The 15,290-nt window shown below is 39.4% G+C and overlaps 1 protein-coding gene and 1 pseudogene across 1 annotated transcript in view; one reads left to right on the top strand and one right to left on the bottom strand.

The window, feature by feature from the left end:
• The window catches only part of TEX11 (testis expressed 11), a 391,628-nt gene that overhangs the window by 328,782 nt on the left and 47,556 nt on the right, over nt 1–15,290 (top strand). Inside the window, exon 26 of the mRNA XM_073227602.1 lies at nt 13,986–14,135. Coding sequence (XP_073083703.1) covers nt 13,986–14,135 — 150 coding nt within the window. The remainder of the gene's footprint in view (nt 1–13,985; nt 14,136–15,290) is intronic.
• LOC108390561 (large ribosomal subunit protein uL6 pseudogene) lies at nt 969–1,555 on the bottom strand (annotated as a pseudogene).

Here is a 15,290-nt window from a genome sequence, read left to right as displayed (position 1 = left end):
TCTCACAGGTGTACATGTAGCCTGGCTGTTGTACTGTATCTTCTGATCTCTCTTTTAGGAATAGTTGTATTTGTTGTATTTTCAAAAATATATATGGTTTGGGAGGAGATTTCCACTGCCCTACTCATGCCACCATCTTGGCTCCTCCCTTCTTCTAAAGAATTTTATTATTTTAGCTCTTACATTTAGGTCTTTGAGTAATTTTGATTTAATTTTCATATGTGCTAAGAGGCAAGGATCACATTCTTCATTCTTTTTCTCTATGGTTGTCCCAAAACCATTTATTAACAAAACTATTCTTCCCCCATTGGATCTTTTAGCTTCCTTATGGAAAACTAGTTGGCCATAGACACATGGCTTTATTTCTAGGTTGCCAGTTCTATCCCACTGATATATACATCTATCTTTATGTCAGGACCACACTGTTTTGGTTATCATTGTTTTGTAGTAAGTTTTGAATTCAGGAAGTATTAGTCCTCCAAATTTGTTCTTTTTCAAGATTGTTTTGGCTATTCTGAATCCCTTGAATTTACATATATATTTTAAGATCAACGTGTCAATTTCTGAAAAAAGAAAAATGGCAGCTGAAATTCTGTTAGGGACTGTGTTGAATCTGTAGATCATTTTCGGGGAGTATTGCTATCTTAATGTTAAATCTTCTAGTCCATGAATGTGGAGTATTTTTCCATTTATTTTACACCTTCTTTAATTTCTTTTAATGATGTTTTATAGTTTTCAGTGTACAAGTCCTACACTACTTTTGTTTAATTTATTCCTAAGTATGTTATTGTTTTAATGCTATTCTAAGTGAAATTGTTTTATTAATCTTATTATCAGTTTGCTCATTGCTAATGTACAGAAATGGAATTGATTATCAGTAAGGCTTTAATTGCATCTTTACAATACTACAAATAAGCCTAAGGAATCATCTGGCATCTTGCTGTTTCTGTAGCTGTATAACTTACATCTTATTCATCATCCTGCTGCACTATTCCTTTTTCAAAAACATAATTACCATCTGAAAATTATCTGGTATCCTTATTTTTAACTGTTGTGGCTTGCTGAATCAAAACAGCTGAATTTGTTACAAGTTCAATGTCATTTCCGTCGAGAATCAACTTTTTTTTTCTTTCTGGGCTTGAGATACTGAACAAGCAATGCCTCCTGGCCTCTTCCAAACCCTGCAGATGTATTTTTCGCTGAAGAGAATTTGAATTTCAACAAGAAAACCATTCTCCTGAATAACAGTGTTGATGGGGAAGTGAGCATACACAGACTACATCTTGTAACAGCAACCCAACATAACACCCTTGATCATATTCTGTACATGACTACGGATAGTGTGAGCAGTAGCAAGTTCCTTTCTATTTCCCCACTATTTGTCAACCCCGAGCCTCTTCTTTTTCTTTCCAAGGAGACTGAGCTCTACATTGATGTGATTGAAGTCCCTTCACAGGGTTCCTCTGAGGCCCTTCACAATAACTGTGCATACCTTTAGAGTGATGTTGACATTTTCTAGAATGTCAACAGTCTGGTTGCTAAGAATGATCTTCATTCTCACAGTAGATGTGGCAAAGAGAGCATCCTTGCATTGTTCTTGATCTTACAGGAAAAGAATCCAGTCTTTCACCATTAAGCATGTTGTTGACTATGGAGTTTTCATAGATTCCCTTTATCAGGTTGAGGAAGTTCCCCTCTATTCCTTGTTTAGTTGTTTTTATCATGAAAGGATGTTGGATTTTGTCAAATGCTTTTCTCCCTATATTGAGATCATAATGTAGTTTGTGTTTCTTATAATATTGATATGGTATATTACATCAATTGGCTTTCACTTTTTTTTAGGTGTCATTGATATATACCCTTATGAATGTTTCACAAGAAAAACAATGTGGTTACTACATTCACCCTTATTATCAAGTCCCCCCCATACCCCATTGCAGTCACTGTCCATCTGTATAGTAAGATGCCACAGAGTCCCTATTTGTCTTCTCTGCGCTACACTGTCTTCCCCATGACTCTACACACACCATGTGCACCAATCATGATACACCATAATCCCCTTCTCTCTCCCTCCCTCTTCCCTCCGCTTTGGTAACTGCTAGTCCCTTCTTGGAGTCTGTGAGTCTGCTGCTATTTTATTCCTTCAATTTTGTTTCATTGTTATACTCCACAAATGAGGGAAGTCATTTGGTATTTGTCTTTCTCGGCCTGACTTATTTCACTCAGCCTAATACCTTCTAGCTCCATACATGAAAATTGTAGGATTTGTTGTTTTCTTATGGCTGAATAGTATTTCATTGTGTATACGAACCACATATTCTTTCTCCACTCATCTACTGATGGACACTTAGGTTACTTCCATATCTTGGCTATTCTTAATAGGGCTTTAATAAACATAGTTGTGCATATGTCTCTTTGAATCTGAGAAGTTGTTTCCTTTGGGTAAATTCCTGGGAGAGGAATTCCTGGGTCAAATGGTATTTCTATTTTTAGATTTGTGAGGAACCTTCATATTGCTTACCAGAGGGGTTGAACTAGTTTACATTCCCACCAGCACTGTAGTAGGGTTCCCCTTTCTCCGCATCCTCACCAGCGTTTGTTGTTCCTAGTCTTTTCTGTGTTGGCCCTCCTAACTGGTGTGCGGTGATATCTCATTGTGGTTTTAATTTGAATTTCCCTGATAATTAGTGATGTGGAGCATCTTTTCATGTTCCTGTTGGCTATCTGAATTTCATCGTTGGAGAAGTGTCTGTTCATACCTCCACCCATTTTTTAATAGGATTATTTGCTTTTTGGGGGTTGAGGCATGTGAGTTCTTTATGTATTTTGGATGTTAACTACTTGTCAGATGTGCCATTTATAAATATATTCTTCAATACTGTAGGATGCCTTTTTGTTCTGCTGATGGTGTCCTTTCCTGTACTTTTTAGCTTGATGTAGTCCCATTTGTTCATTTTTTATTTTGTTTCCCTTGCCCAAGAGATGCATTCAGCAAAAAACTACTCATATTTATATTCAAGATATTTTTGCCTATGTTTTCTTTCTTGGGTGTCTTGTAGCTTTCAGAGTATCAGTCTTTGACTTCCTTCATTAGGTTTATTCTTAGGTATTTTATTCTTTTTGATGCGATTGTGAATGGAATTGTTTTCCTGATTTCGCTGTCTGCTAGTTCATCGTTAGTGTATAGGAGTACAACAGATTTCTCTGTATTAATTTCGTATCCTGCAACTTTGCTGAATTCAGATATTAGATCTAGTAGTTGTGGAGTGGATTCTTTAGGGTCTTTTATGTACAATATCATGTCATCTGCAAACAGGGACAGTTTAACTTCTTCCTTACCAATCTGGATGCCTTTTATTTCATTGTGTTGTCTGATTGCCATGACTAGGACCTCCAGAACTATGTTGAGTAAAAGTGGGGAGACTGGGCATCCTTGTCTTGTTCCCAATCTTAAAGAAAAAGCTTTCAGCTTCTCACTGTTAACTATGATATAGGCTGTGGGTTTGTCATATATGGCCTTTATTATGTTGAGATATTACCCTCTCTACCCATTCTGTTGAGAGTTTTTATCATGAGTGGATGTTGAATTTTGTCAAATGCTTTTTCAGCATCTATGAAGATGATCATGTGGTTTTATCCTTCTTTCTGTTGATGTGGTGGATGATGTTGATAGATTTTCGAACGTTGTACCATCCTTGCATCCCTGGAATAAATCCTACTTGATCATGATGGATGATCTTTTTGATGTATTTTTTAATTCGGCTTGCTAATCTTTTTTTTATTTTTTATTTTTTTATTTTTAAATGCATCTCCTTTAGACTCTTCTTTTTTTTTTTTTTTTTTTGAGAGGGCATCTCTCATATTTATTGATCAAATGGTTGTTAACAACAATAAAATTCAGTATAGGGGGGTCAACGCTCAATGTACAATCATTAATCCATCTCAAGCCTAATTCTCGTCAGTCTCCAATCTTCTGAAGCATAACGAACAAGTTCTTACATGGTGAATGAATTCTTAGATAGTGAATAAATTCTTACATGGTGAACAGTACAAGGGCATTCATCACTGAAACTTTCGGTTTTGATCATGCAATATAACCTATAAACAATCAGGTCAAATATGAATATTTGTTTGATTTTTGTACTTGATTTATATGTTGATCCCACATTTCTCCTATTATTATTTTTTTTTTATTTTTAATAAAATGCTGAAGTGGTAGGTAGATGCAAGATAAAGGTAGAAAACATAGTTTAGTGCTGTAAGAAGGCAAATGTAGATGATCAGATGATCAGGTGTGTGCCTATGGACTAAGTATTAATCCAGGCTAGACAAGGGCAGCAAGACATCCACGGATGCAGAAGATTTCTCTCAAAGCAGGGGGGGTGAGGTTCTGAGCCTCACCTCTGTTGATCCCCAAATTCTCACCTGATGGCCCCCCTGCGACTGTGCCTGTCTTAGGTTGTTCCTCCCTTGAGGAATCTTACCCGTCTCTGGCTAACCAGTCATCTTCCGGGGCCATACAGGGAAATGTAAAGTTGGTAAGTGAGAGAGAAGCCATATTGTTTGCAAAGGTTAGCTTTGTACTTCTTTGCAGATTTATGCCTTGTGGCTTCTATGCCCAGCACTTGTCTCGAGGTATCTTTACCAACTGGAGGAATTATGATACTCGGTAAATTCGATATGAGGCACGAATTCTATTTAAGGGTTGTAATTAGAAAGGAAGAAGAAAAGCTATAGATGTAGCATATGAAGGAAACATGGGAGGATTGATTATTTCTTTGACATATCTTCTTGTATAGTACCTTAAGTATGTATAGGTTTTAAACTACTAACTAATTTGCACACACATATTAACGTAATAGGAATACGGTGACATAAACAAAGCAAATCTATAATTACCATCCATCTCCAGTGAAGCCAAGAAAACCATTTAGGCACCCTAGGCATTTGTGAAAATTTATCTATGATATGATGGATATTGTCCAACTGTACTTGAACCATCAGACAAATTAAAGCAGCCCATTTCTGGGATCTGTTCACATCCCATATGTTCTTTTAACCATAGATAGTCTATAGTCATGAGATTTTGGAGTGCTACAACTTGCACCCCTCCCAACTCCTGGTTGAGTTCCAACAGTACAGATCCGGTCAAATTCGTTGTCTCACTGTATGCACATGCCAGCCCAGACATCTCCCTCCTCATTCCTATGGCAAGTCCAGGAGACGGTGGGCTGGATGCAGCCCCAACCGCAGCATCGTCCGGATCCCTGTGGAGGCTTTTTGATGATCATCCCCCGGCACAAGTCCTCCAGAGAGTGCTGATGCCGGAAGCTCCTCCTCATATCATATCTTAGTTCATTTTCTGGGTATCCAAGCTAGGCCTTGATCTTCTGCGTAGAAACAAACAGACCCTTTGCCCACACTTTGACATGCCCTCTATACCACTGTGCAGAACTCATTGGAGGTCAGCACACAGTAACTGCTTTTTTTTTTTTTTTAATTAAGAGAAAGGAATATTATCAGAAAAGAGTACCTCCATAGCTGATCATCTGACACCCTTTAAGTGATCAACATTAAGGATATTTAAAGCATGCGTTGATCTTTGATTTACCAATAGTTTTATCCTATCAAGGAGTAATCCCCCTTTTCTTTCTTTCTTTCCTTTTTTTTTTTAAATTTTTAATCTACACTTACATGAAGAATACTATGTTTACTATGCTCTCCCCTATATCAGGTCCCCCCTAACAACCACATTATGGTTACTGTCCATCAGCTTAGCAAAATGTTGTAGAGTCACTACTTGTCCTCTCTGTGTTGTGCAGCCCACCCTCCCCTTTCTCCCTCCCCCCATGCATGCTAATCTTAATACCCCCCTTCTTCTTCCCCCCCCTTATCTCTCCCTGCCCACCCATCCTCCCCAGTTCCTTTCCCTTTGGTACCTGTTAGTCCATTTTTGGGTTCTGTAATTCTGCTTCTGTTTTGTTCCTTCAGTTTTTCCTTTGTTCCTATACTCCTCAGATGAGTGAAATCATTTGGTATTTCTCTTTCTCCGCTTGGCTTATTTCACTGAGCATAATACTCTCCAGCTCCATCCATGTTGCTGCAAATGGTTGGATTTTTCCACTTCTTATGGCTGAGTAGTATTCCATTGTGTATATGTACCACATCTTCTTTATCCATTCATCTACCGATGGACATTTAGGTTGCTTCCAATTCTTGGCTATTGTAAATAGTGCTGCGATAAACATAGGAGTGCATCTGTCTTTCTCAAACTTGATTGCTGCGTTCTTAGGGTAAATTCCTAGGAGTGGAATTCCTGGGTCAAATGGTAGGTCTGTTTTGAGCATTTTGATGCACCTCCATACTGCTTTCCACAGTGGTTGAACTAATTTACATTCCCACCAGCAGTGTAGGAGGGTTCCCCTTTCTCCACAGCCTCGCCAACATTTGTTGTTGTTTGTCTTTTGGATGGCAGCTATCCTTACTGGTGTGAGGTGATACCTCATTGTAGTTTTAATTTGCATTTCTCTGATAATTAGCGATGTGGAGCATCTTTTCATGTGTCTCTTGGCCATCTGTATTTCTTTTTTAGAGAACTGTCTGTTCAGTTCCTCTGCCCATTTTTTAATTGGGTTATTTGTTTTTTGTTTGTTGAGGCGTGTGAGCTCTTTATATATTCTGGACGTCAAGCCTTTATCGGATCTGTCATTTTCAAATATATTCTCCCATACTGTAGGGTTCCTTTTTGTTCTATTGATGGTGTCTTTCGCTGTACAGAAGCTTTTCAGCTTAATGTACTCCCACTTGCTCATTTTTGCTGTTGTTTTCCTTGCCCGGGGAGATATGTTCAAGAAGAGATCACTCATGTTTATGTCTAAGAGGTTTTTGCCTATGTTTTTTTCCGAGAGTTTAATGGTTTCATGACTTACATTCAGGTCTTTGATCCATTTTGAGTTTACCTTTGTATATGGGGTTAGACAATGGTCCAGTTTCATTCTCCTACATGTAGCTGTCCAGTTTTGCCAGCACCATCTGTTGAAGAGACTGTCATTTTGCCATTGTATGTCCATGGCTCCTTTATCAAATATTAATTGACCATATATGTTTGGGTTAATTTCTGGGGTCTCTAATCTGTTCCACTGGTCTGTGGCTCTGTTCTTGTGCCAGTACCAAATTGTCTTGATTACTATGGCTTTGTAGTAGAGCTTGAAGTTGGGGAGTGAGATCCCCCCTACTTTATTCTTCTTTTTCAGGATTGCTTTGGCTATTCGGGGTCTTTGGTGTTTCCATATGAATTTTTGAATTATTTGTTCCAATTCATTGAAGAGTGTTGCTGGTAATTTGAGAGGGATTGCATCAAATCTGTATATTGCTTTGGGCAGGATGGCCATTTTGACGATATTAATTCTTCCTAGCCATGAGCATGGGATGAGTTTCCATTTATTAGTGTCCCCTTTAATTTCTCTTAAGTGTGACTTGTAGTTTTCAGAGTATAAGTCTTTCACTTCTTTGGTTAGGTTTATTCCTAGGTATTTTATTCTTTTTGATGCAATGGTGAATGGAATTGTTTTCCTGATTTCTCTTTCTATTGATTCGTTGTTAGTGTATAGGAAAGCTACAGATTTCTGTGTGTTAATTTTGTATCCTGCAACTTTGCTGTATTCCGATATCAGTTCTAGTAGTTTTGGAGTGGAGTCTTTAGGGTTTTTTATGTACAGTATCATATCATCTGCAAATAGTGACAGTTTAACTTCTTCTTTACCAATCTGGATTCCTTGTATTTCTTTGTTTTGTCTGATTGCCGTGGCTAGGACCTCCAGTACTATGTTAAATAACAGTGGGGAGAGTGGGCATCCCTGTCTGGTTCCCGATCTCAGTGGAAATGCTTTCAGCTTCTCGCTGTTCAGTATAATGCTGGCTGTGGGTTTATCATATATGGCCTTTATTATGTTGAGGTACTTGCCCTCTATTCCCATTTTGCTGAGAGTTTTTATCATGAATGGATGTTGAATTTTGTCAAATGCTTTTTCAGCATCTATGGAGATGATCATGTGGTTTTTGTCTTTCTTTTTGTTGATGTGGTGGATGATGTTGATGGATTTTCGAATGTTGTACCATCCTTGCATCCCTGGGATGAACCCCACTTGGTCATGGTGTATGATCCTTTTGATATACTGTTGAATTCTGTTTGCTAATATTTTATTGAGTATTTTTGCATCTACATTCATCAGGGATATTGGTCTGTAATTTTCTTTTTTGGTTGGGTCTTTGCCTGTTTTTGGTATTAGGGTGATGTTGGCCTCATAGAATGAGTTTGGGAGTATTCCCTCTTCTTCTATTTTGTGGAACACTTTAAGGAGAATGGGTATTACGTCTTCTCTGTGTGTCTGATAAAATTCCGAGGTAAATCCGTCCGGCCCCGGGGTTTTGTTCTTGGGTAGTTTTTTGATTACTGTTTCAATTTCTTTGCTTGTAATTGGTTTGTTTAACTTTTGTGTTTCTTCCTTGGTCAGTCTTGGGAGGTTGTATTTTTCTAGGAAGTTGTCCATTTCTTCTAGGTTTTCCAGCTTGTTGGCATATAGGTTTTCATAGTAGTCTTTAATAATTCTTTGTATTTCTGTGGAGTCTGTCGTAATTTTTCCATTCTCATTTCTGATTATGTTGATTTGTGTTGACTCTCTTTTTCTCTTAATAAGTTGGGCTAGAGGCTTATCTATTTTGTTTATTTTCTCAAAGAACCAGCTCTTGGTTTCGTTGATTTTTGCTATTGTTTTATTCTTCTCAATTTTGTTTATTTCTTCTCTGATCTTTATTATGTCCCTCCTTCTGCTGACTTTAGGCCTCCTTTGTTCTTCTTTTTCCAGTTTTAATAATTGTGATGTTAGACTATTCATTTGGGATTGTTCTTCCTTCTTCAAGTGTGCCTGGATTGCTATATACTTTCCTCTTAAGACTGCTTTCGCTGCATCCCACAGAAGTTGGGGCTTAGTGTTGTTGTTGTCATTTGTTTCCATATATTCCTTGATCTCTATTTTGATTTGTTCATTGATCCATTGATTATTTAGTAGCATGTTGTTAAGCCTCCATGTGTTTGTGAGCCTTTTTGTTTTCTTTGTAGAATTTATTTCTACTTTCATACCTTTGTGGTCTGAAAAATTGGTTGGTAGAATTTCAATATTGTGGAATTTACTGAGGCTCTTTTTGTGAGGTAGTATGTGGTCTATTCTGGAGAATGTTCCATGTGCACTTGAGAAGAATGTATATCCTGTTGCTTTTGGATGTAGAGTTCTATAGATGTCTATTAGGTCCATCTGTTCTAGTGTGTTGTTCAGTGCCTGTTTGTCTTTACTTATTTTCTGCCCGGTGGATCTATCCTTTGGGGTGAGTGGTTTGTTGAAGTCTCCTACAATGAATGCTTGCAGTCTATTTCCCTCTTTAGTTCTGTTAGTATTTGCTTCACATATGCTGGTGCTCCTGTATTGGGTACATATATATTTAGAATGGTTATATCCTCTTGTTGGACTGAGCCCTTTATCATTATGTAGTGGCCTTCTTTATCTCTTGTTACTTTCTTTGTTTTGAAGTCTATTTTGTCTGATATTAGTACTGCAACCCCTGCTTTCTTCTCACTGTTGTTTGCCTGAAATATGTTTTTCCATCCCTTGACTTTTAGTCTATGCTTATCTTTGGGTTTAAGGTGAGTTTCTTGTAAGCAGCATATAGATGGGTCTTGCTTTTTTATCCATTCTATTACTCTGTGTCTTTTGATTGGTGCATTAAGTCCATTTACATTTAGGGTGACTATTGAGAGATATGTACTTATTGCCATTGCAGGCTTTAGATTCGTGGTTACCAAAGGTTCAAGGTTAGCTTCTTTAGTATCTTACTGCCTAACTTAGCTCGCTTATTGAGCTGTTATATACACTGTCTGGAGATTCTTTTCTTCTCTCCCTTCTTATTCCTCCTCCTCCATTCTTCATATGTTGTGTGTTTTGTTCTGTGCTCTTTTTAGGGGTGCTCCCATCTAGAGCAGTCCCTGTAGGATGCCCTGTAGAGGTGGTTTGTGGGAAGCAAATTCCCTCAGCTTTTGCTTGTCTGGGAATTGTTTGATCCCGCCATCATATTTAAATGATAGTCGTGCTGGATACAGATCCTTGGTTCAAGGCCCTTCTGTTTCATTGCATTAAGTATATCATGCCATTCTCTTCTGTCCTGTAGGGTTTCTGTTGAGAAGTCTGATGTTAGCCTGATTGGTTTTCCTTTATAGGTGACCTTTTTCTCTCTAGCTGCCTTTAAAACTCTTTCCTTGTCCTTGATCCTTGCCATTTTAATTACTATGTGTCTTGGTGTTGTCCTCCTTGGATCCTTTCTGTTGGGGGTTCTGTGTAATTCCATGGTCTGTTCGATTATTTCTTCCCCCAGTTTGGGGAAGTTTTCAGCAATTATTTCTTCAAAGACACTTTCTATCCCTTTTCCTCTTTCTTCCTCTTCTGGTATCCCTATGATACGAATGTTATTCCTTTTGTATTGGTCACATATTTCTCTTAGTGTTGTTTCATTCCTGGAGATCCTTTTATCTCTCTCTATGTCAGCTTCTATACGTTCCTGTTCTCTGGCTTCTATTCCTTCAATGGCCTCTTGCATCTTATCCATTCTGCTTATAAATCCTTCCAGGGATTGTTTCACTTCTGTGATCTCTTTCCTGACATCTGTGATCTCCTTCCGGACTTCATCCCACTGCTCTTGCATTTTCCTCTGCATCTCATCCCACTGCTCTTGCATTTTTCTCTGCATCTCATCCCATTGCTCTTGCATTTTTCTCTGCATCTCTGTCAGCATGTTCATGATTTTTATTTTGAATTCTTTTTCAGGAGGACTAGTTAGGTCTGTCTCCTTCTCAGGTGTTGTCTCTGTGATCTTTGTCTGCCTGTAGTTTTGCCTTTTCATGGTGATAGAGATAGTTTGCAGAGCTGGTACAAGTGACCGCTGGAAGAGCTTCCCTTCTTGTTGGTTTGTAGCCTTTTCCTGGGAGAATAGCGACCTCTAGTTGCTTGTGCTGGGCAGCTGTGCGCAGACAGGGCTTCTGCTTCCCGCCCAGTTGCTTTGGGGTTTATCTCCGCTGTTGCTGTGGGCTTGGCCTGGCTGGGGCTGTTCCTCCAAAATGGTGGAGCTCCGTTGGAGGGGGAGCGGCCAGGAGGCTATTTATCTCCGTAAGGGGTCTCTGTGCTCCCTGCTGCCCAGGGGGTTAGAGTGCCCAGAGATCCCCAGATTCCCTGCCTCTGGTCTAAGTGACCTGTCCTGCCCCTTTAAGACTTCCAAAAAGCACTCTCCAAACCAAAACAACAACAGCAACAATGAGAGAGGGAACAAAAAAAAAAAAAAAAAAAAAAAGGAAAAAACAAGCGATTTTTTTTTTCCTTTTTTTTGTCCTCAGGTGCCGGTCCCAGGCACTCACTCACTCGTCCTGCTGCCCTGTCTCCCTAGCACCAGGGTCCCTGTCCTTTCAAGGCTTCCAAAAAGCACCCACCCACCGGTCCCGCAGGGAAGGAACGCTCGATATTCTCTGTCCTCAGGCACTGGTCCCAGGCACCCGCTCACCAGTCCCGCCACCCTGCCTCCCTAGCACCGGGGTCCCTGTCCCTTTTAGGCTTCCAAAAAGCACTCGCAGAAAAGAGAAAAAAAAGGGGGAAAAACGCGCGATTTCCTCTGTCCTCAAGTGCCGGTCTCAGGCACCCGCCCACCGGTCCCGCAGGGAAAAACGTGGGATATTCTTTGTCCTCAGGCGCCGGTCCCAGGCACCCGCTCACCAGTCCCGCCACCCTGCCTCCCTGGCACTGGGGTCCCTGTCCCTTTAAGACTTCCAAAAAGCGCTCGCCAAAAAGAGAAAAAAAAAGGGGGAAAACGCGCGATTTCCTCTGTCCTCAGGCACCGGTCTCAGGCACCCGCCCGCCGCTCCTGCAGGGAGAAACGCGGGATATTCTTTGTCCTCAGGCGCCGGTCCCAGGCACCTACTCACCGGTCCCGCCACCCTGCCTCCCTAGCAACGGGGGCCCGTCCCTTTAAGGCTTCCAGAAAGCGCTCGCCAAAAAAAAAAAACCGCTCGGGTTTCTTTCCACCCGCCGGGAGCCGGGGGGAGGGGCGCTCGGGTCCCGCCGGTCCGGGGCTTGTATCTTACCCCCTTCGCAAGGCACTGGGTTCTTGCAGGTGTGGATGTGGTCTGGATGTTGTCCTGTGTCCTGTGGTCTCTATTTTAGGAAGATTTTTCTTTGTTACATTTTCATAGCTCTATGTGTTTTTGGGAGGAGATTTCCACTGCTCTACTCACGCCGCCATCCTGGCTCCGCCCCCTCAGCTCATTTATTTTTAAGTGTAATTTTTGGCTTATTATTTTTTATTAGGTATTATTGATATACAATCTTAATGAAGGTTGCACATGAGCAACATTGTGGTTACTACATTCACCCATATTATCAAGTCCCCCCAACACCCCATTGCAGTCACTGTCCATCAGTGTAGTAAGATGCTATAGAGTCTTTAAGTGTATTTTTAAGTATAGTTGATTTACAATATTATGTTGGTTTCAAGTATACAACATAGTGATCCAGCAGTTACACACATTATTAAATCCTCGTCCCCACTAGTGCAGTTACTATCTGTCAACAAAGAAAGATGTTACAGAACCATTGACTATATTCTGCTTGCTGCACTTCCATCCCCATGACCAACTTATATTATGATTGAGATTTTTGTGCTCCTTTATTCCCCTCACCCTCCCCACCGACCCATCCCATCCCCTCCCCATAGTTAACACCAGTCACTTTTCAGAGTCTGTGAGTCTACTGCTATTTTTTTTTTGGTCTTGATTTTAGATTCCACATATAAGTGAAATCATATGATATTTGTCTTTCTCCACCTGGCTTATTTCACTGAGCATAATACCCTCTAGCTCCATCCATGTTGTCTCAAATGGGAGAATTTCTTTTCTTTTTATGGCTGAATAATATTCCGTTGGGTATATGTAGCACATGATTTTCATCCATTCAGCTATTGATGGACTCTTTGGTTGCTTCCATATCTCGGCTATTGTAAATAATGTGGCAGTGAACATAGGGATGCATATATCTTTTCAAATCAGGGATTTTGTTTTCTTCAGGTGAATTCTGAGAAGTCAGATTACTGGGTCATATGGTATTTATATTTTAAGTTTTTTGAGGACCCTCCATACTGCTTTCCATAATGGCTGCACAAATTGACATTCTCACCAACAGTGTAGGAGGGGTCACTTTTCTTCACATCCTCACCAACACTTGTTATTTCTTGTCTTTTGGATAGTGGCCATTCTGACTGGTGTGTGGTAATATCTCATTGTGGTTTTGATTTGCATTTCCCTGATGATTAGCAGTGTGGAGCATCTTTTCATGTGCCTGTTGGCCATTTGCAATTCTTATTTGGAAAAATGTTCAGGTCGTCTGCCCATGTTTTAATCAGGTTATTTGGTTTTTTGGTTTTAAGACACATACAGTTTATTGTATGTAAGCTCTATCTCAGAACTTTCAAGTTCAATCTAACACTAGTAAATGAAAACTGTCTGACTAAATGAAATAATTTGGAAACTACTTTGCTTAAAATAAAACCACAGTTAGTTTATACAGTTCTGTTTCTTCTGGTTAGCTCAGAAGTGAGGCAGGTAACACTGGACTTGAGTGAAATAGCAGCACGACCTTTTCAGGCTATTTAGGAACATTGTGACAATAATTTCAGGAAATGTAGGCAACACTAATGAATGCATTACAGGGTGCTGACTGTATTGGTGAGTTTATAGATTTTGAAAAAGAAATCCACCTACAAAAGCTGGGATAACCTTCAAATTGTAAGTAAAATTAATTTTACTCAATAGGAAAATCTTTCCAGAAGAGAGACTACAATAGGAAAGAGAATAATGAAATGTAATCAAAGAGAATGTTGGTTTTTTGCCTCTTTCTTAGGGGATTTCTCAAATGATATATATGAGAAGTTGCTTCTGCTGTATGAGTTTGAAGTTAAATCCAAAACGAATGATCCATTCCTGGACAGCTTCCTAGAATCAGTGTGGGACCTGCCTCATTTAGAAAGTAAAACATTTGAAACAATTGCAGGTAAGAGCTATATTTATGTTTTTGGATGACTGGTACCATTTAAATCACACTTTTTTCTTTCTTCTCTCTATTCTTCTCTCTCACCTCCAGGAAGCAATGTTTTCTCATAGCACTTTGTTTCTCTTTCTCTCATTCAATGTCTTCTTGAATTATTTTGTATTACAATTATTTGTGCATTTATCTTTTTCTTGATGTGAGATTTAATCTCTTTAGGGCCATGAACAATAATTACTTATATTTGTTATACGTGTAAACACAAGCACAGTACACTGTTCATAATAGATGCATATTCTATGTGTGGAATTTAATGATTTAACTACACAATAGGGGGAGCTCAAACTTTAGAAAATTAATTTTGCTCAGCTAGCTAGAAATGATAATCAACTGCCTCACTAATCAAAGGTGATGCAATCTTAGCAATTTATTACAGTACACAGAGAAATATTGGAAATATTTTCTGGCACAATTGCCACCCTCAAATTTTTGGTTGGGTATAAGTGGTATTTGGGGGAGCCAGAGCCTCTATAGGGATACACTTCAGGAAATGGCATAATTATCTTCCTTCTTTTATCTATCTCTCACCTTCCTCAGGATCCTGTGTATGGTAAGTAAAGTTATTAGGTAGCCCCAAGTGCACAGAATTCCAAGAGACATGTCTTGCCAAGACAGACTTCCTAGAGACATGGAGCAAGTGGTGTTTACTTTATGAATGTGTGATGGTGACCACTGCTCCTTGCATAATGGGTCCCCAGTTGTAGAGGCCTGGTAAATGCATCTGGAAGTTTAAGGGTTTGTTATCTCTGACACTCACTCTCCTGTGAAATGTTTCCTGTTTTGAGTATCAGACAAGAACAGTATATTGCAGTATAAATGTTTTTGATTAATGCCCTTTACTGATGTGTTTCCATCTTAGTGTGCCCTTCCTTAATGCTGGTTTATAAGATTATTGCTTCACCTGTGTGACTATGTTCATGGTCACAGAAACAGTAGGTTCCCCGTTGACGTATGCTAAACAAAAGATATAACCTGGTAATTCTACTATGTTACTCTGCCCAGAAAATAGACACTATCTCTGAAAGCCACAATGGACTTGTCATTTTATAAAATTCTTTTTTATATTTTTGTGTGTGTGTTTGTGTGTTTGTTTTTGTTAAT

This window comes from Manis javanica, chromosome X (assembly GCF_040802235.1).
Source record: "Manis javanica isolate MJ-LG chromosome X, MJ_LKY, whole genome shotgun sequence".
NCBI classification, from domain to species: Eukaryota; Metazoa; Chordata; class Mammalia; order Pholidota; family Manidae; genus Manis; species Manis javanica.
This window is presented reverse-complemented; position numbering and strand designations above follow the sequence as displayed.